This window comes from Haplochromis burtoni, unplaced genomic scaffold (assembly GCF_018398535.1).
Source record: "Haplochromis burtoni strain Fernald_Lab_line unplaced genomic scaffold, NCSU_Asbu1 Contig_141, whole genome shotgun sequence".
Lineage (NCBI taxonomy): Eukaryota > Metazoa > Chordata > Actinopteri > Cichliformes > Cichlidae > Haplochromis > Haplochromis burtoni.
The window spans coordinates 1161489-1185081 of record NW_024582502.1 but is presented as its reverse complement, the minus strand read 5'-3'; the positions used below and the strand labels follow the sequence as shown (position 1 = coordinate 1185081).

Below are 23593 nucleotides of genomic sequence, written 5' to 3'. Positions count from 1 at the left end.
CCACACACACAAATGCATGCCACTTCACATCTGTGCCTCCCTGCTGCCCTCACTGGTCCCTATTGCTTCAGCAACACACACACACACACACACACACACACACACACACACACGCACACACACACACACACACTCTCTCTTTCTCTCTCTCTTGAGGTCTGTTCCTTATTGCTGATGCACCAGAGTCAGACTAAAAAGCACAGCGCAACATTTCTCTGAGGAACAGATACGCACACACATCCCTCAGCAAACATACAAAGGCATTCCCCACATAGGGTCTACATATAGAATACAAAGACGCACAATTCCACAAACCAATAAAGAAAAAAAAGAGAGGGAAACATGCACAAAGGAGGGCGGGAATGAACAAAAGATTGGAGAGCAGAGGATTGTGGGAGCTGTTTCATTAGGAGTGGTGACAGGTGTCAGAGCTGAGTCTGCATCAGATAGCGGAGCGGTTCTACACAATGAGACACAACAATCTCTCTACCTGGGGGATTCCTCTAATCCCTCTCCTTCTCTCCTCTCTTTTCTTTCTTCCTGTCGCTCACACTTGATCTTTAGGTTCTCTGTAGCGTTCTCTCTCCCTTTGTTGCTTTGTTTCTCAGTCTTTGATTGTGTTGCTTGCGAAACGGTTGAACTGTACATCCATCAGGCAATCTTTATTTAAACCAATCACAAATGCAATTTTCAGACAAAAATTGGAGGCATAAATGGATCAGAAAACTAGGCCTAACAGCCTATAATAGGTGCTGCAAACAGACTGGAAAGTATCAGTAAATTAAGCTTTAGACGGCAGCAATTTACTGTTAACAAGCATCAAAGTTTAGATCAGTAGTTTGCGTGATAAAAATAATTACTTCAGGAATTATACGCAACCTATCATAGCCAGTGTAATGTATCAAGTAAGACACTGTGATACTTTATTACCAGTCAGCAACAAAAGTTTCATGCTACAGTTCTACACTGACACAAATGTGCTACTCTAATGTGGACCAGCACAGCAGCACAAAGAGCACAAACGGTTACAGGTGCAGGCTGCGATACTGCAACCCCAACTGCTCATCACTGTGGTTGTTGCCTCTTACATTGTTTCTGGCCTCGTTTTCACCCCACGCTGGTGTCCTTTTATCCCCAATAAATAACAAAATGAAAGTGATGTTCATGTCACCACTCATCTAAAGTTGCAGATCGATCTGCTACGTGTCTGAAAAATGGTTGGCTGATTGCTGTGCAGGAAATAGGCACGTTTGGTGATTTTTCATCCATCCTCCCATCAGCACTACAGAAAAATCGAACGTGATTTACAATAATGGGTCACTTTGGGACACTCAGCACTGATAAAACACAACAACAGCTATATATATTCTGAGGACAATTATACACCTAAAATTTTAGATAATACAACGTGCAACTGTTACCTCCCCCAGTTTGCATACGTGCTATCAAACACGATAACTCAGAAAAGTTTTGAATGAATTCTGATAAAGCCTTGCAGGGGTGTAGAGTGAGCTCATCTTAATCTATTAAAAATTTGGCTTACGTCCACCGAGGTCTTCAAGGTCAACTCACTGATTTACTGGTTGAAAATTGACTAAAAGCCTTAACATAAAAACTATGATTCTCACAAGTGTGGTGCGTGTTGTCAATATATCATCTCACATTTGACCTCTGACCTCAAATAAGGTCAAACGGTCAAATAAGATGTCTTTTATCTTTACAACTGTGGTTTAAATTCTACTACCTTTGGTTGTATTGGCAACATTTCAGAAATGATACCGGCATGTGGGGATTCTCAATATCACGTCATAGCTTGTATCCAAATATCATGTCATATTTGACCTTTGACCTCACTTTCCTTCAGTCTTTCCTTCAAGTTGACCCCAAAGTGCATGATCAGTGTTGTCAATTAAAATTGACAAATAACAAAAGCCTTCACTTTCCATGTGCTTTTACTGTATGTAACTATGTTTGAAAAGAACAAAGGAAATAAAATGAATATATACAAAATACAAAACTGTTCCCTTAACAGTAAATGCTGCCCAGAGAGTGAGCTGCCTTGGCAGAGGTTCGCACTGTGTCAGAGGTTCTTGTTCCTAAGGATTTCTAAATAATATCATGATTTAGTTATTAAAGTTCATTACTGATCAGTGATTCAGTCCTCATTCCTAAATATTGCTGTTATTATTGCTTTGGCGTTGGTTCCATGATGCACGTGGAGCAGCAAGAGTCAAACAGTCTCATTCACACAAGCAGCCTGCATCTTTTTCTAAACCCTAAGCAACTTATTCTGCCTAAATCTGACTGAATGGTGAAAGATGAAAGGACAAGGACAAACCATGTTCACAGCTTTATTAATTAACTGTTGACTCTAAAACTATTAAGCAAAGTTTAATCAACTACCAAGTTACAATTTATTAATAATCCTTATTAAAACGTGATCTTTTTACACGTAATGTAAACATTTTAAAACTGTGCAAAGACTGCAAAGTGTTAGCCAGCAAACTAAAAAGGTGTATAATTAGCAAATGCTAAAGAGCTTAGAGACAGATTCATGCAGTGTGATCACAGAGCATGAGAAGGCAGGTAAGGACGAGGACAAACCATGTTCACAGTCTGATGGACTCACCAATCACCTGTGTCCATATACGCTCTTTAAAACAGCTTTTACACATGCGTCTTATCAGGGCTATGATAAACTAGTTCATAACCATTTACACTTTTTTTTTCTATAAACAGTTTAATCTTTACAGTTACACCCCAATAAATGATAAAACTAATTAAACAAAGCCAATTAGACAAGCTTTATTAATTAACTGTTGACTCTAAAACTATTAAGCAAAGTTTAATCAACTACCCAGTTAGAATTTATTAATAATCCTTATTAAAAAGTGTTACTAAACTAGATCTTTTTACACGTAATGCACACTAAGAACAAGAAACAGATGAACACTGTAAAAAGTAATGTGAAGTACTTACTAGACGATTAGTACATGTTAATAATGATAATATAATGGGCTAAAAAAGCATTACAATGACCATCAGTGTAGTGTTGATGGATACTTGAAAGGATCAAGAAAATAAATAATGATTTTAAAAAAAAACATGAATGAAAATGTCAAATATTTAACACTTAAAGAAAGTGTTATTATTTTTTTAGAATATTCATAAAACTGCGTATCAGTACTAAAAAAAACAACTAGAGAAATGCCTTGTTGAGATCCAAATTTACTGCACCAAAAGCCGGAGAAGAACGGTGATGCAGAGGACGAGCAGTGATAAACCACTGGATGAGAAAGGGTGAGGGAGGTGAAGTTAAAAGGAAGGAGGGGAGGAGATATGGAGGCGAGACGAGGTCTTGGGAGCCATACACTCGTTTATTAAAGTGGGGGATGAGAGTCAAGGAGGTCAAGTTCCCAGCAGAGCGAGGCAGGGGAGGAGCTCTGCAACATGGGAGCTGTACACAGCGCTTATATCTTTCCAAACTAATTCCCAGACTGGTAATACAGACACACAGAGACACAGGCTGCGTTACATCTAGATGAATATGCACTAAATACACACATACACACACATTTATCATCTCACTCACTCTCTCACACGCACGCACAAACTGATCCAAAGCTAAATCTTGCCCTCTGGCTCTGTTCAGTAAGCTAGTGCTTCGGCCCGTGGAGTGTTTTACAGTAGCCTTGGGGCCAAATACACAGATACTGTGATCAAAGGTGGGAAGGTAAGCCTTCAGAAAGAAATTAATCTGAGTTCCTCTTCCATATCAACAGTGTGAAATCTCTATTACGTCTCTGTCAGCTGCATCTGTAGGCCCACAGACTTTAACCTTTTTTTTTTAAGTTGCAAAACTTATTTTAGGAAGAACATTAACCAAGTTTTTAAATATATTTGATTTAACAGGTAGACATATGGGAGGATGTATATAGATAAAAACTAGCAGAAGTTGAAATTTGTCCTTATTAAAGGACAAAAACCACCAATGACATCACTGCCTACATTTTACTGCCACAGCAGCAAACGTACTGCTGCAAATAATGAAGATATTAATGTCTGCCATCATTTTAGCACAGTTTATTTCGGCATTCAAGATAAAAAAAATCGTGGCTGAAAATCATGAATAAAGGAGAGCCATCAATAAACATTTCCATGAGAATTAGAAAGCTATAACAGTCCGGGAACTGTCATGTTGTTATAACTCAGTTCAGTTATATAGTCCAAACTAAAGTAAGATTGTCTCAACGTACTTTGATTCAATTCAGTCCATCAATTTTATTCACATAACACCAACTCACGCCAACAGATGCCTCAAGGTGCTTTATATTTTAAGGCAAAGACCCAAATCCGAAGAAAACTCCAACAATCAAACGACCCATTTTGAGCAAGCACTTGGCAACAGTAGGAAGGAAAAACTCCCTTTTAACAGGAAGAAACCCCTCCTCCCTGAACCGGTCATCTACTGTGATTGGTTGAGGGGTGAAGAGAAGGAAGCTGGACAAGAGACACACTTCACAAAATGCATATGTCAACATACTATACTTAGTCACACATAATATATTTATCCATTAAGTAGAAAATTAACAACTTCCACAAACACTTTCAATTAAACTGCAATGAAAAATAGCAACATTTTAAAACTTTAAAATTGTGCAAAGACTGCAAAGTGTTAGCCCGCAAACTAAGGACAAACAAGGACAAACCATGTTCACAGCTTTATTAATTAACTGTTGACTCTAAAACTATTAAGCAAAGTTTAATCAACTACCAAGTTACAATTTATTAATAATCCTTATTAAAAAGTGTTACTAAACCAGATCTTTTTACACGTAATGTAAACATTTTAAAACTTTAAAAATGTGCAAAGACTGCAAAGTATTAGCCTGCAAACTAAAAAGGTGTATAATTAGCAAATGCTAAAGAGCTTAGAGACAGATTCATGCAGTGTGATCACAGAGCATGAGAAGGCAGGTAAGGCTGACATAAGCCAAATAAGATACGTGGTGATCTGTCATTTCAGAGGAAATACTAAAACTTCAATCAATGTAGAATCGACCAATTTGGTGGTCAAATGACCTTGACCTTTGACCACTAAATTCTACTCCAGTCAATGTGACTGTTTGTGCTAAATTTGAATAAAATCCCTGAACGCGTTCTTTAGAAATCGTGCTTAAGAATAATGAACATACAGAAAACCCCACAACTTACCTGGCGTAACGAGTGTAAATGCATAAAATACAGAAAATATTCGTAGTTTTGGTCTGAGTTGGAACTATAGATTCTGCAGACTCTTAAGATATCACCATTGTTTCTTGGGATTTAGCTCTAGGCCCTGTATAATTAAAGCCACGAGGGTTTAGATGCACTTGTTTTATCCAAGGTCGTGTTTATTTCCCAGTGGCTTAGTCACACATCATTTTCTCTTTCAATCCCAACCCCACTGTTGTCTCCTAGTCTCTTTCAACCTCACTTTCCTCTTCTGCTCCTGATATCTTCCAAGGAACTGATCCACCCACCCGCCACTTTCTACCTGCTCTGTGGTTTATTGAAACACGATGATGCCTGCAGTCATGAACTCCAGCTGTCTACGATGCTTCGCTGCATTTTCCTATTGACTTTTCCTCTTCTCCGCAGCCTTCCTTTGCTCGTTCTCTATATACTCTGTTATCCTCGATCTGTCTCTCGCACTCCTCATTGGCTGCTGGGGTAAGATGTCTTAAGGGTGAAACACTTGGAAGATCGCGCAGGCTCCCAAAACAAACACGGTGATGTGGATACAGAGAGGAATGAGAAACACCAAGCACGTATTTATAATGTTTAATTACCCTGTTGCTTTAGAAACAGTAAAGCTAAAAGAACAAAGAAGGGATGAAACCCGTAATAAAGGTGATATTTGTTTTACTATATTCAGCCCTAACAATATAGTGTATTTCGTAAACTTTCTTTTTTTCCTCACTTCTAATTGGTTTTATCAGGATGGAAACATCTACAGTGATGTCAGAGATGAGGCGAGAGCCCCAATTGGCTGCTGGCTGTCACCAATGAGGTCACCTCTCGGAGGCGCAGACAGCCACCGAGTATGATGGATGAGGGAGCCCGTGTGTTTGTCTATGTGTGTGAGTGTTGGGAGGGGGTCATCGTGGTGTAGAGGGTCCCAGCGGATTAGCGTTACAGTCCAATGAACCATTTCAGAAAGGAAGGGGCGAGACCCCATCGACCAGCGCTCTTACACACACATACGGAAAGAAAGAAAAAGGACCTGATATGATGACCGCATGTCCCAGGGGAGGGAGAGGAAGAGTCATCTGTTGAGCAATGTCTCAGTTTTAGACACCAATATAGTTAAGTCCTTAGAGAGTAACACAAAGTAACACACTTGCTCACCAGCTGTGCAATGGATCCTGTTTGTAATCTCAACAGATCTTTTTCTATCCCACAGATGCACAAACAGTTCATGAGGCCTCATTTTGAAACTGCCACTTTCTCACTATTAACAAAGCTTTTTTTTATGTATCTCTATCAAAAAGACAGATCAAAATGTATTCATAGAGCACACGATATACTAAGACAACCTGAGGCCACATGTGCACAGAATGCTGAAGCTCTTCTTTTGTAAAAAACCAAAGACGAAGGTGAAACAAAGGCCAGAAACAAAGTGATATCTATGGACACATCTATCAGCACAGCTGCTCTACAATACCATTCATGGGCTTTGTCACTCCAGAATAATAACGTATGCTGTGCAGATGGAGCAGGCAATTTGATTTAGTGTGTATTCTGATATGTGCAGCACCTGCATTTTTCAGCAATGTAACACTTGGACTTTTACTGTCTGCTTTATTCAGCAGTGGTATCTGGGAAATATTTGGCTAATTAATTTTGAAGATGATGTTTCTTTTTTTTTGCACTGCACTTCCTTGTCACTAGTCACCTTAACCCTTACAGAACCACTTCTTGCTCTGCTGTTCCAAACAATAGTTGTTTCCCTGGAAAGGACGCAGGCAAGAGTGTGCAGCTACTGAAGCTCACATTAACTTGTGCTAACCTGCCAGGAAGCACCAGGAAGCTGTCGTTAAGAAGAAAGAAGCAGCAAAACACAAATAATCTTATTAGTCTATTATATCGTTGTAACACCTAGTGATTATTATCCCTTATAAGTCACACTAGAGAAGAAGTAGGGCAGGAACTTCCCTGAGATTATTAAATAAGTGGTTGCTGGAGACTGTATGGAGTTTTTTTTTTGTATAAAAGAAGTTGCCAAGAGTTTGAGTGTGCACAGGTCACCTGGTGGGAGGCAACCTTTCTCCAAACAGTTGTGGTCCAACTTGGTTTGACTGCAATCACTCACACATAAACTTTTGAAGGTTTGCAAATAGTTTTAGTCAAGTTCATCCAAGTTCATGTGTGAATGGGTGAATAAGGCAAATGCATAAAGTGCTCTGAATGCTCGGCTACATAAGAACCAGTTCATTTACCATTTACAGATATTCCTATATACTACACCAGCCACTTGGTTATACAGTGGCTTGCAAAAGTATTCGGCCCCCTTGAACTTTTCCATATTTTGTCACATTACAGCCACAAACATGAATCAATTTTATTGGAATTCCACGTGAAAGACCAACACAAAGTGGTGTACACGTGAGAAGTGGAATGAAAATCATACATGATTCCAAACATGTTTTACAAATAAATAACTGCAAAGCGGGGTGTGCGTAATTATTTAGCCCCCTGAGTCAATACTTTGTAGAACCACCTTTTGCTGCAATTACAGCTGCCAGTCTTTTAGGGTTTGTCTCTACCAGCTTTGCACATCTAGAGACTGAAATCCTTGCCCATTCTTCTTTGCAAAACAGCTCCAGCTCAGTCAGATTAGATGGACAGCGTTTTTTTGAACAGCAGTTGTCAGATCTTGCCACAGATTCTCGATTGGATTTAGACACCAGACAGGTCAGGGATAAAGTTATTGAGAAATTTAAAGCAGGCTTAGGTTACAAGATTTCCCAAGCCTTGAACATCCCACGGAGCACATTCAGAAATGGAAGGAGTATGGCACAACTGTAAACCTACCAAGACAAGGCCGTCCACCTAAACTCACAGGCCGAACAAGGAGAGCGCTGATCAGAAATGCAGCCAAGAGGCCCATGGTGACTCTGGACGAGCTGCAGAGATCTACAGCTCAGGTGGGGGAATCTGTCCATAGGACAACTATTAGTCGTGCACTGCACAAAGTTGGCCTTTATGGAAGAGTGGCAAGAAGAAAGCCATTGTTAACAGAAAACCATAAGAAGTCCCGTTTGCAGTTTGCCACAAGCCATGTGGGGGACACAGCAAACATGTGGAAGAAGGTGCTCTGGTCAGATGAGACCAAAATGGAACTTTTTGGCCAAAATGCAAAACGCTATGTGTGGCAGAAAACTAACACTGCACATCACTCTGAACACACCATCCCCACTGTCAAATATGGTGGTGGCAGCATCATGCTCTGGGGGTGCTTCTCTTCAGCAGGGACAGGGAAGCTGGTCAGAGTTGATGGGAAGATGGATGGAGCCAAATACAGGGCAATCTTGGAAGAAAACCTCTTGGAGTCTGCAAAAGACTTGAGACTGGGGCGGAGGTTCACCTTCCAGCAGGACAACGACCCTAAACATAAAGCCAGGGCAACAATGGAATGGTTTAAAACAAAACATATCCATGTGTTAGAATGGCCCAGTCAAAGTCCAGATCTAAATCCAATCGAGAATCTGTGGCAAGATCTGAAAACTGCTGTTCACAAACGCTGTCCATCTAATCTGACTGAGCTGGAGCTGTTTTGCAAAGAAAAATGGGATAATTACGATAATTAAGAATAATTACGCACACCCCACTTTTCAGTTATTTATTTGTAAAAAATGTTTGGAATCATGTATGATTTTCGTTCCACTTCTCACGTGTGCACCACTTTGTGTTGGTCTTTCACGTGGAATTCCAATAAAATTGATTCATGTTTGTGGCTGTAATGTGACAAAATGTGGAAAAGTTCAAGGGGGCCGAATACTTTTGCAAGCCACTGTATTGTTTTTGTGCTGGACTGTCTCGGAGCATCTTTGCACAGCCTACACCTGGGGTCTGGCCTCGTGTGGTAGACAGCAGCCTCTATGGATCTGCTTAGAGCTTGTTCCTCTGCTGCCAAGATTGGTGCCTCTGTATTCATATATATATGTACACATATCATTTTTTAAACTCCAGCTTGTTTTTTTTCTTCCGAAAACAAAAAACAAGCTGCAGATATTGCAGATATTGCAGATATTGCAGCATACTGCGTTTGCTTGTAAAAGAGCTCTACCCCAGTAACTGCACAAGGCTCTTCCTCACATGTCTCCATTAGAATAGCAGTGTCCTGTGTGCTATCTCTGATGACCAAGTGTGATTGTGTGTCTATCAGGATGCTATCAAGTCCGGATGGTCAAAGAGGAGGATGTAGATGATAAGCATCAGCTAGTGGATCAATAGGAGCCTGTAAAAAAAAGACCCACACACTCTCTGTTTGAGTGTTTGTGTGTGTGTGTGTGTGTGTGTGTGTGTGTGTGTGTGTGTGTGTGTGTGTGTGTGTGTGTGTGTGGGTGACACAGTGGATACATGACAGATAACAAGAAGTGATCAGGATGGTCTCACTAAGTACAGCCTTGTGTTCTCTCTCCCTCGCTGTCTCTCTCTCTTAGCCCTCAGGATCAAAATTTGATGAATTTTGTTTCATCTTGTGAAAAGAAAATGACAAAGTGCTCCATGCCATGTGGGAACCAACCAAAAACCGACTTACAACCCCTTCTTTTAGACTGTGACCCAGTGAATAATAAGTGATTTCTGTGACCCATCTGAGAATCATCCAAACCTTTCAAGGTCACCAGAAAAGCCTGTGATGCAAACCTTCCTGAGAGTTGATTTCCTCCGCTAGTCTTTGGACGAGGGAATGCGTTTCTCAGGTCCCCTAAGGTCCCGGGTCGAGCAATAGACAACGCAGCAAAATTCGCAACAAAAGATACTGCGGTATCTCGCATGCAAATTCACTGGGGCCAAAAAAAGTTTTAAAAGCGATCGCTCCTCTTTGCCAGACCCGTTTCATCTTTTATTCTGGATTTGCGACTCATCCCCCTGTGCTTCATTTCAACAGGAAAACTTTTCATCTATTTTGCTCAACTGAACCGAGTTCCTCAGACGTAGTCTCAGGTGGAAGGAGGGCAGGCACTCCATCGCACCAGCCTAGGAGCTCTTCTGTTCAATAAAAGACACTTTGAACTGTGTTGGAAGCCTTTTGGTGTGTCCACCCACTCGCAGCCCTTTACTACAGGGGATATGAGGGCATGTACGGGAAGAGGTAAAAAGAAAGAGATCGACTTCACTGTTATGAAGTGAAATGCAGATACTTAAATTAAATGCATGAACATAAGTCACACCTTGGGTTCATTACCAATGAGGAATTTCCTAATTTTATTTTTCCACCAAAAACCCGAAACCCAGCTGTATTACCCCCTTTACCTTTAATCAAACCAACTTATTACCTCTCTCTTCTCACCTCAAGGGAAACCTGCAGTCAGACACTAAAGAGGAGTTTGTACTGCTACACTGTATTAACAGCAAATCCCGTGTAGTTTTGCTGCACAATGCGACACACCACGGCAGAGCCTTACATCCATCTTACAAGATTGAAAGACAGACTGCTCTGAACTGGTTGAACTTGAGTGCCCTCGGGTGCGATTAGCATTACCATTCAAGACCAAGAATGTGTTCATCAGAGGTTTTTTAGTGAATGATGAAGACCTCACAGTACTGTATCACCCAAATAAAGCACATTGCTCTGCTTGTGGTTCATAGAGTATTTAAGAGTAGAATGGGAAGCAGAGCCTTCGACTTTCAGCCCCCTCTTCTGTGAAACCAGCTCCCAGTTTGGATTCAGACACCCTCTCCACATAAAAAGGCTTAGAACTTTACTTTTTAATAAAGATTATAGTTATTCCTGAATCAGGTGACCCATAGTTACACTGCAATAGGCCTCTGCTACTGGGGGCTTCCCATGATGCACTCTGTTTCTTCTTCACTCACTTCTTTTCATACATTATGTGTTTACACAGCACTCTGCATTTAATCTTTAGTTATTATTCATCTCTGGCTCTCTTCCACAGACCCTTCACCCTAAACCAATCACAGCAGATGGCTGTCCCTGCCTGAGCCTTGTTCTGCCAGAGGTTTCTTCCTGTTAAAAGGGAGTTTTTCCTTTCCACTGTTACCAAGTGCTTGCTCAGAGGGGGTCATCCGATTGTTGGGGTTTTATCTGTATCATTGTCTGTGAAGGTTCTCAGTCATCCAGGTCATCGTAGTCGAAGGAGCTTGCAAAGAAAAGCGTCTGGACTTCAAGTAACTTAAAGAAGTCCAGACGCTTTTCTTTGCAAGCTCCTTCGACTATCTGTATCATTGTACAATATGAAGTGCCAATTCAATTCAATTCAGTTTTATTTATATAGCGCTAAATCACAACAGTCACCTCAAGGCGCTTTATATTGTAAGGTAGATCCTACAATAATACATACAGAGACAAAAACCAACAATTATATGAGCAAGCACATTGGCGACACTGGGAAGGAAAAACTCCCTTTTAACAGGATGAAACCTCCAGCATAACCAGGCTCAGGGAGCGGCGGGGCCATCTGCTGCGAACGGTTGGGGTGAGAGAAGGAAGACAGGACAAAAGACATGCTGTGGAAGAGAGCCAGAGATTAATAACAAGTGTGATTCAGCAGAGAGAGCCTTGAGGTGACTATTGCTGTGATTTGGTGCTATATAAATAAAACTGAGCTGAATCAAGTTTCTTTGGACTATGTTTGGTCCACTTTGGCAGATCTGTCAAAGGTGAAATCAATATAACCACAGGCTACCTGCTGTAAACTGGACTGCTTCTACATTAAACATGTGGCTCCCCAAGGCTAAAGCCTCATTTTGAAGAATGTTTTAAAAGAATCTTTTTTTTTTTGCTCATAGCTAAAAACGTCGGTTAGCATAGAATAATGGGACTGAAGAGTAGCGATACCCCTGTTAATTGCTCTCTTTCTACTCCTCATTGCACCATTCAACAGTCTGATGGCCATTAAATTTACCCACTGAGACTGGGCACTGTCAAAATTCTTTCACAACCAATTTCGCACATGTGATTACTCGGGTGCCTTCAAAACAATAGTGGAGTGAGGTTCATTAAGCCTTTGGCATGAAGGAGTAGTGAGGTCAGATGAGAAAAAAAATAACACAGGAAAGCAGTTCAGTTTGGTTTGGACTGCAAAATAAATGAGTGCTGCAAACTGTTTATCTACTTCTCTCGCTTGGTACCCCTGTGGATTTGTCAGGCTTAGTTCATTAAACAAAAATACAAAATTTAACTCGAGAAAAACCATGAGCAGACGTCAGACATGTGCCTAAGTAGCTATGAATCCTCCGTGACTTAATCAGTGACATCTCAGCATTTCCCGTTCAAGCTTTGAAGACGAACGTAAGCAAACGCTGTAAAGTTCTGACACAATCAAGTCATTTTAAGCAGCCCAGCTTCAAGCAAAGATTAAAGTAGGCCAGAGAGATAAATGACATAGAATTATTGAGTAGATACTAAGGAGACACAAGCCATGGGTGGTGTCACGACCCTCAAGTATCCTTTCATCTCCTGAATGGTTAAGCATCTCTCGCGTCGTCCTGCTCCCACTCCACTGTGTTTCTCGTCCTTTCATCGAATGCTAATGCTGCTCCTTCAGCAACGTCCGCCATTTGTGTCTTTTTCATTTACCTTCCCTGTGCATATCTTTAACCTTCCACTTCCACTGTCCGTCTTTTCGCCTTTTGCAACCCAACCGAAAAACAGCACAAAATCCCACAAGCTTGTCGACAGTTTCGCCTTGAGCAATATGGACAAATGGGATTTCCAATCTGTCATTTTTCAGGCATATCAAGACAGTTAAAACGAGCAAATACCATAACAACCTAATTAAAAGTAAATCTCAGTCTAACTTCTGACCCCTTCTTCTACATTAGTCCATATTTTGAGGATTTCTCTTTCTTTCGTATTCTGTTTAGTTCACTTATGCTTGAGGGACATCCTCACACAGCTTTCAGAGGCATGGCCAGAAGCAGTGTATTCCATTTATATGCAATAACTAGTATGTGCTGTGAACAGGCTAATAGAATCTAGCACTAAGGAGGGTAAATTCATAATTTCAGGAGTAGTTTTAGTTTGCATTTTTTGTCAAGTGTGCACATAATTTCTTAAATGTGGTGCTTGGTTGGATTAGAAAGCATCTTCCTTTCTCACAACTAGGCCACAGCAACACTCCCCCACTTATGTTTTATTGTGGATGCTCCACCTTTCGCTTCTCATCTCATCTGTCTCTCTCCATTAAACACGCCACCGATCAGAGAGGCATCTGGAGATGCATCTTTAAGCTTTAATACACTTTGAATAATTAACACATGTGTACATGTACACACACACGCACACACACACACACACGGAGTCGAGTCTATCAGTGGCAGGCAGCTCCCCTCAGCCAGAGAGAGACCCAGAGGGAGTAGGGAGGCTTACTCAGTGCCAGCTTCAGAACCTCCGAGCTGGGCAGCTCAGAGCTGTGCACCAGCCTGAGTTTGAGCAAGCAGAAACAAAGGAAAGACAGCTGTAACCGTGACACCCTTAGCTGCGAGACAAAAAGAGATGGGTGTCTGCATCCTGCTAATTGACTTGTTGAGGGAATGAGGGAGTGGGTGAACAAGAGAAAAGAGCTTAGAGATCAAAGAGGGATACTTGTATGGAGATGGCTGCCGAGATGCATTTTTTATGCAGGAATGCTATGGGAATACATGCACAGAACGGCTGGCTTACGGCTATATGCACCATATGAACCTTCATGCATTCATCCCTATTGGTGTGCTTTCTGCAGCAACGTCGAAACTTGACAGAAACATTCGACCATCTGACCAATTCACTCATCATGTTGATGCATCCACTCATTACCGGCACGAAGGCCAACGCTGATCCACATATCTATAAACTTTTCCTACATCTGGAGCCTAAAACAACTCGTGAATAATTATCAACCAGGCTAAAAAAAAAACACTGGTGCACTCCCCTGGGAGACAGCGAAGCATCGTAGACTTACTGTGTTTCACTAAGCTAAAGGAGGTCAGGCTTCCAGGAAGAGGAGAAGACACGAGAGATAAGGGATGAAAGAAAAAGAAAAAAATATATACGAACAGGCAAAGGTTGTGAGTTCCAGTTACAGAGTGACTGATGCAGCACATGACATCACTCAGGTAGCGTCTTAAATTAAAATAGACTAGAAGCTACACAAAGTGTTTGTTCTCTGGTTCACATTTCCAGTAGCAGGTGGAACAGAGATGTCCTGGTTGCTCAGACTTCCTCTGGCTCCTCCTGGGGGAATCCACAGACACTCCCAGGTCAGCTGGAAGACAGAATCCCTCCAGCATCTTGTGCCCAGCTGGCTGTACCTGGCATAGCTGTAAAGGGAGGCAACCAGGGGGCGTCCTTTGCAAGTGCCTGAACTACTTAGATTGTTTCATTTCAGTGTGGGGGAAGCAGCGGGTCTACTTTGAGTTCTTCTTCTTTTTCCAATCTTCTCACCACATCTGGGAGAGTAAGCCTTTCCACCCTGCAGAGAAAACATCTCCAACCCACGTATATTAGGGTCATCTGCCATTACCATACCATTACCTTTTATTACCATAGGTGCTGACAGATCACTGTCCCAGTGAAAACTGAAGAGTTTTGACTTATAAAATAGATATAAATACAAATAAATATAAATACAACAAGATAATGATAAACAGACTGGTTCTTACATAGTGCTTTTCTACTCTACTTGAGCACCTTATACAGCTTGTCTCATTCACTCATTCATACAAGCATTTTTTTTTATATGTCTAACTGCTTTCTATCTAACATTTGTACTCACACTCCGAAAAATACACCAGGAACGACTCTGGGTTTGGTATCTTGGCTAAGGAAAGTTTGGCATACAGCCTGCACGCCAAAACTAAACCACAGGCACCTTCAAAAAGAGAGAGGACAAAAAAAGCAAAACACTGCATGGTAATAAAGGTAAGTGTCTGCAGTTGTGGACGTGTGTTCAAGGTACTGGTGAGATATAAAGGAAGACAAGTGTAAAGATCCCCTGCATAGTGGTTTATTTACTAAATGGATCAGGCATGGAGTCCACTATACCTCTGACGGTGCTGTGGACAGATCCTTTAAGTCATGGAAGTTGCGAGGAGGTGATGCTTTGTGGTGCATTATCCTGCTGAGAGAGCCCCACAACCAGCAGGGAATACAATAATCCTTAGGTTGGTGGTATGTTATAAATTAACATCCACATAGATGGCAGGACCCAGTGTTTTCTAGCAAAACTGTCAGAACAAGCATAACTTTATCATCAATATGAGCTACAGCAGCTTGTTTGCTGGATCCGACCGCCCACCCACGACCCTGTGGCTGGTTCCCCACCTTTTGATAGATACTGACCACTGCAGTAGCTATCAGCTCACAAGAGGTGCAGTTTTGCACATGCTCTGTTCCAGCCGTCTAGCATCACAATTTAGCTCTTGTCCGACTCGCTCAAATCCTTACGCTAGCCCATTTTTCCTGCTTCAAACTCATCAACTTTGAGGACAAAATGATCACTTACTTCCTAATATACCCCACCCACTAACAGGAGTCATGATGAAGAGATAATCAGTCTGATTCAGTTTGCCTGTCAGTGGTAAGAATGATATGCTGATCGGCGTATATTGTGCGATGTATTATGAAAACCTTCCAACATACATGATAAGGCTGCACGTGGCCACAATACTTGCAAATTCAAAAACAGCCTGATTAGACATAAAAAAAAAGTGCCTTATTAAGTTCAATATGAGTTTACTCATTTGTTACCCCAGTGGTGCGTGCACTGCACACATTTCTGACGAATCCAACAACACAAAGCCAATAAAAAGGTATAATCAATAACGAGTACCTCGGGTCACGGCTAAGGATGAAACTGTTGTTGCATGGAGCATTTTACACACACACACAAGAGATAAGTCTCTTCCTGTCAAAGCTCCCATCAGGGGATGTTATTTGGCAGCTATTTTCTGTCTTTGCTGCCAGTCATGTACTGCATTAATTCATTTGTGGGACATGAAGTGTCCTGAGTGAAAAGCACATGCAAAATGAATGAATGGCTTAATTAACAAGCGGGCGAATTGCAATCAATAAATGAATAAGAAGGCAAGCGTGTAGACAGGAAAATAAATGCAAACAAACCTGTTTTTCTATTACATTTTTTCCATGTTCATTTTTTATTATTGTCTTATTTTTCCTGTTTTCTTGAATTGAAATGAAGTCATTTCAACCTAAACCCTGGGGCCCGGCGTCGACCCAGTCGGCTCAACCGGACCGATGCTGGGATTCATCGGAGCAGAGCAAATTTGTTTGTCTCTGTGTTTGTTTGTACTGGTGTTTGTTTCTCTCATTGTTTGTGTTTATATGCATTTCTGTTGATGGCCTTCTCAAGTGTTTCTCCAACTCTGGCAATTTTCTGCCTGGTCGCCCCTAATGTGCCTCTCTGTTTATCTGCTGTCACAACACAGCTGATTTATATATATTTACAAATCCAGGAAGTGACAGCAGAGAATTATACTTACTTTAAAGGAAATTATACATTAGTGGTTATCTGTTGTGAATGTGAATTTTTTTGTGTGTGTGTGTACGCGCGTGTGTGATTTACCTATGCCGCAGCTTCACATAACACATGCTATGATTTTTATCAGATATGAAGTCAAGTCAGCCTCAAGAAATATGACAAATGCCTTTGGGAAGATAACCAGTGTAGTGTGAATTCAATCACTTTGGCAACTGACTGCTAATGACACAGGGGGAAACTTTTCCAGGCAGCGGTGATGGGCAATATTGCTTTTAGCAGGGGCTACGAACTGGCAAATTGGAACAAAATCGTGGCTAGAAGAGATAAACGCTTAACGACTGAAAAAAAAGGCGCTGTTGGCCCAAATGAGCCTATGCATTACTTCAAATTGTTACTGATCCATGAGAGAGAGCCAGAGAGAGGAAACATAAGGCTACGTGGTAACAAACTGATTTAAATATATAGGATTTTTCACAGTAATGTATCATCTTTGTGAATCTTTACTGACCATTTTCTAAACTTTTACGATCTATTCACCTATTTTTTCTCTCTTAAGTCATGGTACTAAAACATACGTGTATGACACATTTAAACTTTAATTGTCAGGGATGTGACTAATGATAGCTAGTTAATAGCTAAGGACTGCAAGCTCCTCCCAACCAGTAAAAACTAATGGTTGCCCAGTGATCGCGATGAATTTTTTCCACATTAGGCAACTTATAGCTAGTAGTCTGGTCAACCACGTTTTATTGCAGTGGGACCGCACAAGTTGCCTCTCACCAAATAATCACGTCCGACTCAGACTGACTGCAATCACTCTCAGACTGACTGCTCAAAGTTTACAAATGACTGCTGTCTCATTTCTAAACACAGACAGAATGCCAACATGTTGCAATCAATCAGTCTGACTGATTGACTGCGACTGATGAGTCAGTCTGAGAGCAATGCATCAATTTGCAATAGGGAACTCGACTCAACTGGTTGCTAACTGGTGGTATTCGGGCTATATTCCTATATAAAAGAAAGGTTAAAGATCACCTATGTCATTTTGCAGTGCAAACACTGTCCTGCAGCAGCTACGTCACTATTTGTGGAGGAATTGCTGTTTCAGATCTATGAGGTTCTGGCTGGACTCTGAATGTAAGTAGCTAATGTGAATTTCTACATATGTAGATGGTAACAGATTGCAAGACATTGTTGATGTTTAAACATGATCAAAGATTAAATGTAATTTTAAATTGCCAACTTGACCACATTCAGTTGCAGACGCACAGCAGACTGGCTCTTCCCTCGGTCCTCCAAGCAACCCTTTAAAAAGCAACAAGATTGCAAGTTCATCGCTCAAGTCATGATGGGTGCATGGGGGTGCTGGTCTCCAACCAACGTTATCACTTGTGTGATAGTAATATAAGTCAACATCTGCAGTAAGAAGGCATAGGTGTATTGTAAAATTGGCAAATTTAGCTGCTAGTGTTTTATTTAACAGGGTTAGGTAAGATTTCCTTACAGTGGACACCAGCACACATGCATCCCTCACAATAAAAATAACTAAGATGTATCTGCACTCTATGTGCTGTTAATGACAACAAAAACCCATGTAAGGATATGGGGTTGGCACAAATGTGTGTGCATGTGTGTTTTTGTGTCTATCAAAATTCAACAAACCCCTCCTGACATTCAAAGGGCTTGGTAACCATGGCGATGCCTGCACCGAATTAAAAAAAAGGGAAAAAAAGAGTATATCAAAAGAAAAAAAATAGGAAGAGAAGAAAAAATAAAAGCTGAATTGGTGTAGCTCTGTGAAGTAGATAAGGTTGGATGTCAGGCTGGTATTTACAGGAGGGCGTAACTTGTGATGGCAGGCTGTGTGGAGTCAAGTGTTATCCTCTCCGCACCCACACCCCCGTCTCCCTTTCCACTCACACCAAATGCCTGAAACTGCAGCACCGTTCATACACTTAAAATTCTAATACACGATTACCTCACTGTCTTAAGTTAAAGACACACCAATATGCAGGGAAAAATTCACACAACAAACAGGTGTGTAAACCTGTGTATATCTAAATATGTGAATGCGCATTATACCCATCTACGCTGCGCACGCCCAGCTGAATGTTTTAGTTTTGATATGATATCCTTTCAACAACTGAGGCTTTATGAGAGGATGGAGAGAGTGATGAAGAGAGGAGCGAGAGATCAAATAAAAGGCTGAGCATGCTTGCTTCCAGCACGCAGTTACTCAGAGTAAAGAAACGAGCAAAGATAGAAGAAAAAAAGAGGGAAAAGGTTACAAACAAGAATGAGAGGAAAAGAGTGTGTGTGGGGGGGAGGGGTGCACATCAAAACTCTTTGCCTGAAAGTTAGAGCGAAGGTGTCTGGGTGTTAAGTACAACTTTCTGAAGGCACTGAGGTTTCTTTTTTTTGTGTGTTTGTGTTTGTCAGAGCGAATTTCTGCATTTGCGAGCGAGCCGGTTAGAATTAGAGGAGCTTGACAGAGACACGGGGACTGCGAGAGCGAGTCGGCTCATGGATAGATGAGGGTTTTCATGCAAATATAACATTTGGGACGTTAGCGCGCTCTGCCATTTGCATACCCATTCACCCTGACTTGTTTATAAGTGAATAAATCCAGTGCTGCTTAGAGTACAACAGCTGCTGCTGGGCCACTCTCAGCAGCCCTCATTCATATACTCATATACACACACTCAGATGGCATACAGGCCACAGCTGCACCCTTGGCATTACTATGCCACCACTTCCTTGTGTGTGTGTGTGTGTTTGTGCGTATGCAAATCCATTGATACTCATTAATGTATCCATGTGTTGCATTGATAGGGCATCTTCTGAATCTGTCTTTTATAGAGGATGTATAACTACGTGTGCTCAGCAGCACTTGTGTGTGTGCACATGCTCAAAGCCGTACCTCTGAGGTGTTGACTCGTCCCTCCTGGAAGGAGCAGTCGCTGGCATCCTGTGTGCACATGTGGCGATATTTGCACCAGTGGCAGGGGAAGTTTCCGTTGACACAGGACAGGCACCTGCAGCAAGCCAGAACAGGAGAGAGAAAGGATGAGGTTTCCATGATTTATGTATTTATTTCACTCGTGTCTTTTTGTGTCTACATCCTTGAATGTCCTTTAATGGAGTTTGAGTTTCCTGATCCTGCCACAGTGGCTTCCAGTGACAAGCTACAATGAAGGACATAAAAAAGTGTAACTGTAAAGAAGAAAACTGAACATAGGTTTTATGGTTTTATATTTACAGGTTGCTGCCCCGTGACAGACTCAACATTGCTCTGTCTGCTAATGTAATGCTTATGAGTTCAAAATGAATATTTGCAGGCATGTGACAGACCTCGGTCTCATAATTGTGAGCTCCCATGATGCCCAAGGAAATGGAAACAGGCAGAAACTAGGAGAAACTGTGGCCAGTGGTGAGTTATTTGGATGTGAGGAAAACCAGTGGAAAAACAAGTATATACATTATACTTTGCTTTGTCACAACATCCAGTTTACATTTAAGGATAATTGTACACCACCAGAAAGAGGAATTACACTTTTATGCTATAGGCTCTAAAGATGCATAAGAAGATTTGCACTGACAGATAGATGCTAGTTCCTTACTACAATCACAGCTTTCCCTTAATGAGAGAGTGAAAGGCAAAGAAATAGAGCTGACTTTGTTGGTCGTTTCAGATATTGAAGTCTCTCATTCTTTCAAGGCAATAGAGCATAAATCTATGTTTCCTGAAAATTGAAGGCATAATGTAATGAAGATCAAAAATGATAACATAATGTATTTCATTCTTCTTAAGCAGCTACATGTTTTATGTATCATATACCAGCCAGTTATTGTCCTTAATGTCAATAATTCATCCTTATTGTTACTGGTTGTAGGCAACGCTAATGCAAAAGGATTGAGTCACTTTCATTTCTTTATATTTTGCTAGAAAAACTGTTATAGAGTAGATCCAGTGATTTCTTGAAACCTGGAATTCTAAGAAGCTTGAAAGCCAATATTTGGCATGACCACCTTTATTCTTTCACACAGCCTGAACTCTCTTCTTTTAATTTCATTCAGTAGTCTTCAGTAATAGTTTTCCAGGTTTCTTGAAGGACATTCAAAGCTCTTCTTTGAATGTTGGCTGCCTTTTATTCTGTTTTCTGTAAAGATGCTTCAATAATGTTGAGGTCTGGGCTCTGGGGAGGCCAATCCATGACTGATAGCATTCCTCCGTTTGTTCTGTACGTTTTCCAGGTGTGCTTTGACTGCACTGGCAGGGTGATTGGAACCAATCACATGCTTTCCACATGGCAATGCATGGTGGATCAAAATGCGAGGGTACATTTTGATTCAATGACTTTTGACACCATGTCAGAGCCTCCACTGCAATGATGTCTTATATACAGACTGACAATTATAAATGAAGTTCAAATTAGCTACTGATTTTGAGTATAGTTCATGTCTAGTTTGGCATATCTCAACCTTTTATCCATGTTTTCCTTCCTTAAAAATGGTGTCTTGACAGCCACCTTTCCACTGAGACCATTTCTGATGAAGCTTCAGAGTGAACCATTGATGGATCAGCACGAGAGCTAGATGCATCTATCAGCCCCAGTATCAGGTTTTTCAGCTTATCAGCTAATAGCTCTTTGGGAATCACATTGTTGGCACAAAATGATTTTATGGCATTTTTTATGTATTCAAATAAACAAAACAAAATGTGGGACAAACTATGTGATAATGAGAGAGGTGGTTAGCAACAAAGTGCCTAAAGATATCATTTAAAACTGGTTCTTTGCTATGTTTTCTGTTAGGTGTAGACACAACCCTGGTTAGGTGCATTTTTAATGCCTTAATTCATAGATCACTGTTAAGAGGCTTAACAAGCAAAAACAAACAAACATGAAAAAGAAAACAAAAAACATTCTCTAGTCAGGTACAATGACTGGACTGAAATGTAATGTCTAAAGAAAAACTTTAAAACACCTTCACAAACTTTGGAGAACTATTGATCAAGACCATTTTTTTAAAAACTGAGAAGAAAGTCTTTGAAAGGAAAAATAAAATGTGGGGTGTCTTAAGACTTTTGCACAACTGAATTTAGCAACATTTGAGCCAAAGAGACAATCCAAAATTTCTATACTGCAGAATTCTAAGCATAAAATGCACTGAAGGAAGTCCAGCTACTATGACCTGCATTCTTTGCAGATTATGGACATGTGTAGGTGCATTTGAAATATCAACACGACTTATCGCACCGTGGCAGCCCAGCACTGACTTGCATCAACATAGTAGCACAAAATTTTCAAGAAGCACAACTGCAGCTTCCTTCATTAAGACTTTATTTGAGCTGTCAGCAAGGCCAGAGGGCGGGTTACTGAACAGCCAGGAGGAGAGAGCAGGAAGGAATCCTTGGTGATCCACTCCTCCCTTCGTATTCTCCATGCTTGGAGGCTTAAAGTTAAACTAAGCTGGCAGACCAAGATAAGCCAGTTTTTCTATAACTTGAGGAAGAGAAAAAAAAAGAAGAATGCATACACATTCAAACATGGATTACCAGACAAAGACAAGGCTATCATGGTCACTACAAAGAAGCAGGGGAAGGGAAAATGCCATGGCTAGTAATGCTGTTAATATGAGAAGTTTCAAAGTTGTTCAATTACTTTTTGGCTCTGAAGTCTCTACTTGATCACTTTCCTCAAGTGATTTCACATCAGCAGTGTATTAAATTACACTCTGCTTTCTGTCAATCATCTGACACCCACAGGAGCAAAGAGAAAGTGTTCACTTCATAAACATGTTGCAGAGAGAACGCTTAAATTCAAGCTCGCTGTCAAGGAAAAATACAAAAATTAAAAAATACAGTGACAGAAATAGAAATGTTCAGTAAATCCCCCCCCAAAAATCTTTCAATTAAAACAAGTCATAGCTATGCAGTCTTTACACCGCTTCTAAACTAAATGTCACTTAACTGGCTTGAGAAAAGCAAGCTCTAATTACATGTCCTGTCAGTCCTCACTCCCATATGCTGTCACTGCACTCAATCAGACCTCCGATAACACCCACACCCACCAGAGGAACTGACTGAGAACCTGCGGGGTCTTTTTTTCATTTTTGTTTTTTATTTATTTAACCAGCATCTGGTTATTACTGCCACCTCCAACTTCATCGTTTCTTGATAGCGCTGTCTTTCTAAGCCTGTGTTACTTTCCTGTTGTGGTTGTTCGTTATATAGAACCAAGATTTTCTGCTCAGGAATATCTTGAGCTAAAAGACCAAAACAAATAAACAAAACAAGAAAAAGAAAGTAAAACATAATTAAAACAAGTATTTTATGGCACCCTTGAAGCCAAATTCCCCGGGGCTTTAAAGGATTGGACAGGAAAGTGAAAAAGAGCTCGTACTTAGTTGGGAAAAAAGATTCAAGAGATATAAAAACCTCAGCCACCACCTTCTTAGTTTGACTGACAAGCGATCTCTGATAAGTCTAGTTCAAGAACACCACAGTAACGCAAACCAGGTCCACCAAGCTGAAGGACAATTGCTCAGCTGACAATGCCACCCTGCTGCCGGAAACACTGACTTTAAATTGGATCTCAGCCTAATCCTCTTTCTGTCTTCGGGTCTATGTCCTTGGTTTTTTAGATTTTCGAGGGTTAACTCTTAAATCGCCCGCGCCAGAGTACCAAAGCAACGGCAAAGGCTTCATATAGCCAGAGTTAAGCTGGTGAGACTAGACTGAACTGCGGCGTGAGGTTTTTAATCAATGCCAGTGGATTTCCATGGAGGGAAGGGTGGACTGAGGTTATGCTAACAGTCTGATGTTTGTTAACAGAGCTGGTGAGCCAGTTCCTCCTCACTATTAACTCCGGGCTTGATCG

The 23593-nt window shown here is 41.0% G+C and overlaps 1 protein-coding gene across 3 annotated transcripts in view; it reads right to left on the bottom strand.

Moving 5' to 3' along the window:
- The window catches only part of LOC102303056 (plexin-A1), a 315477-nt gene that overhangs the window by 110986 nt on the left and 180898 nt on the right, over positions 1–23593 (bottom strand). For all 3 annotated transcript variants that reach the window (XM_042224566.1, XM_042224568.1, XM_042224567.1), the window contains exon 9: positions 19633–19747. In XM_042224566.1, coding sequence (XP_042080500.1) covers positions 19633–19747 — 115 coding nt within the window. The remainder of the gene's footprint in view (positions 1–19632; positions 19748–23593) is intronic.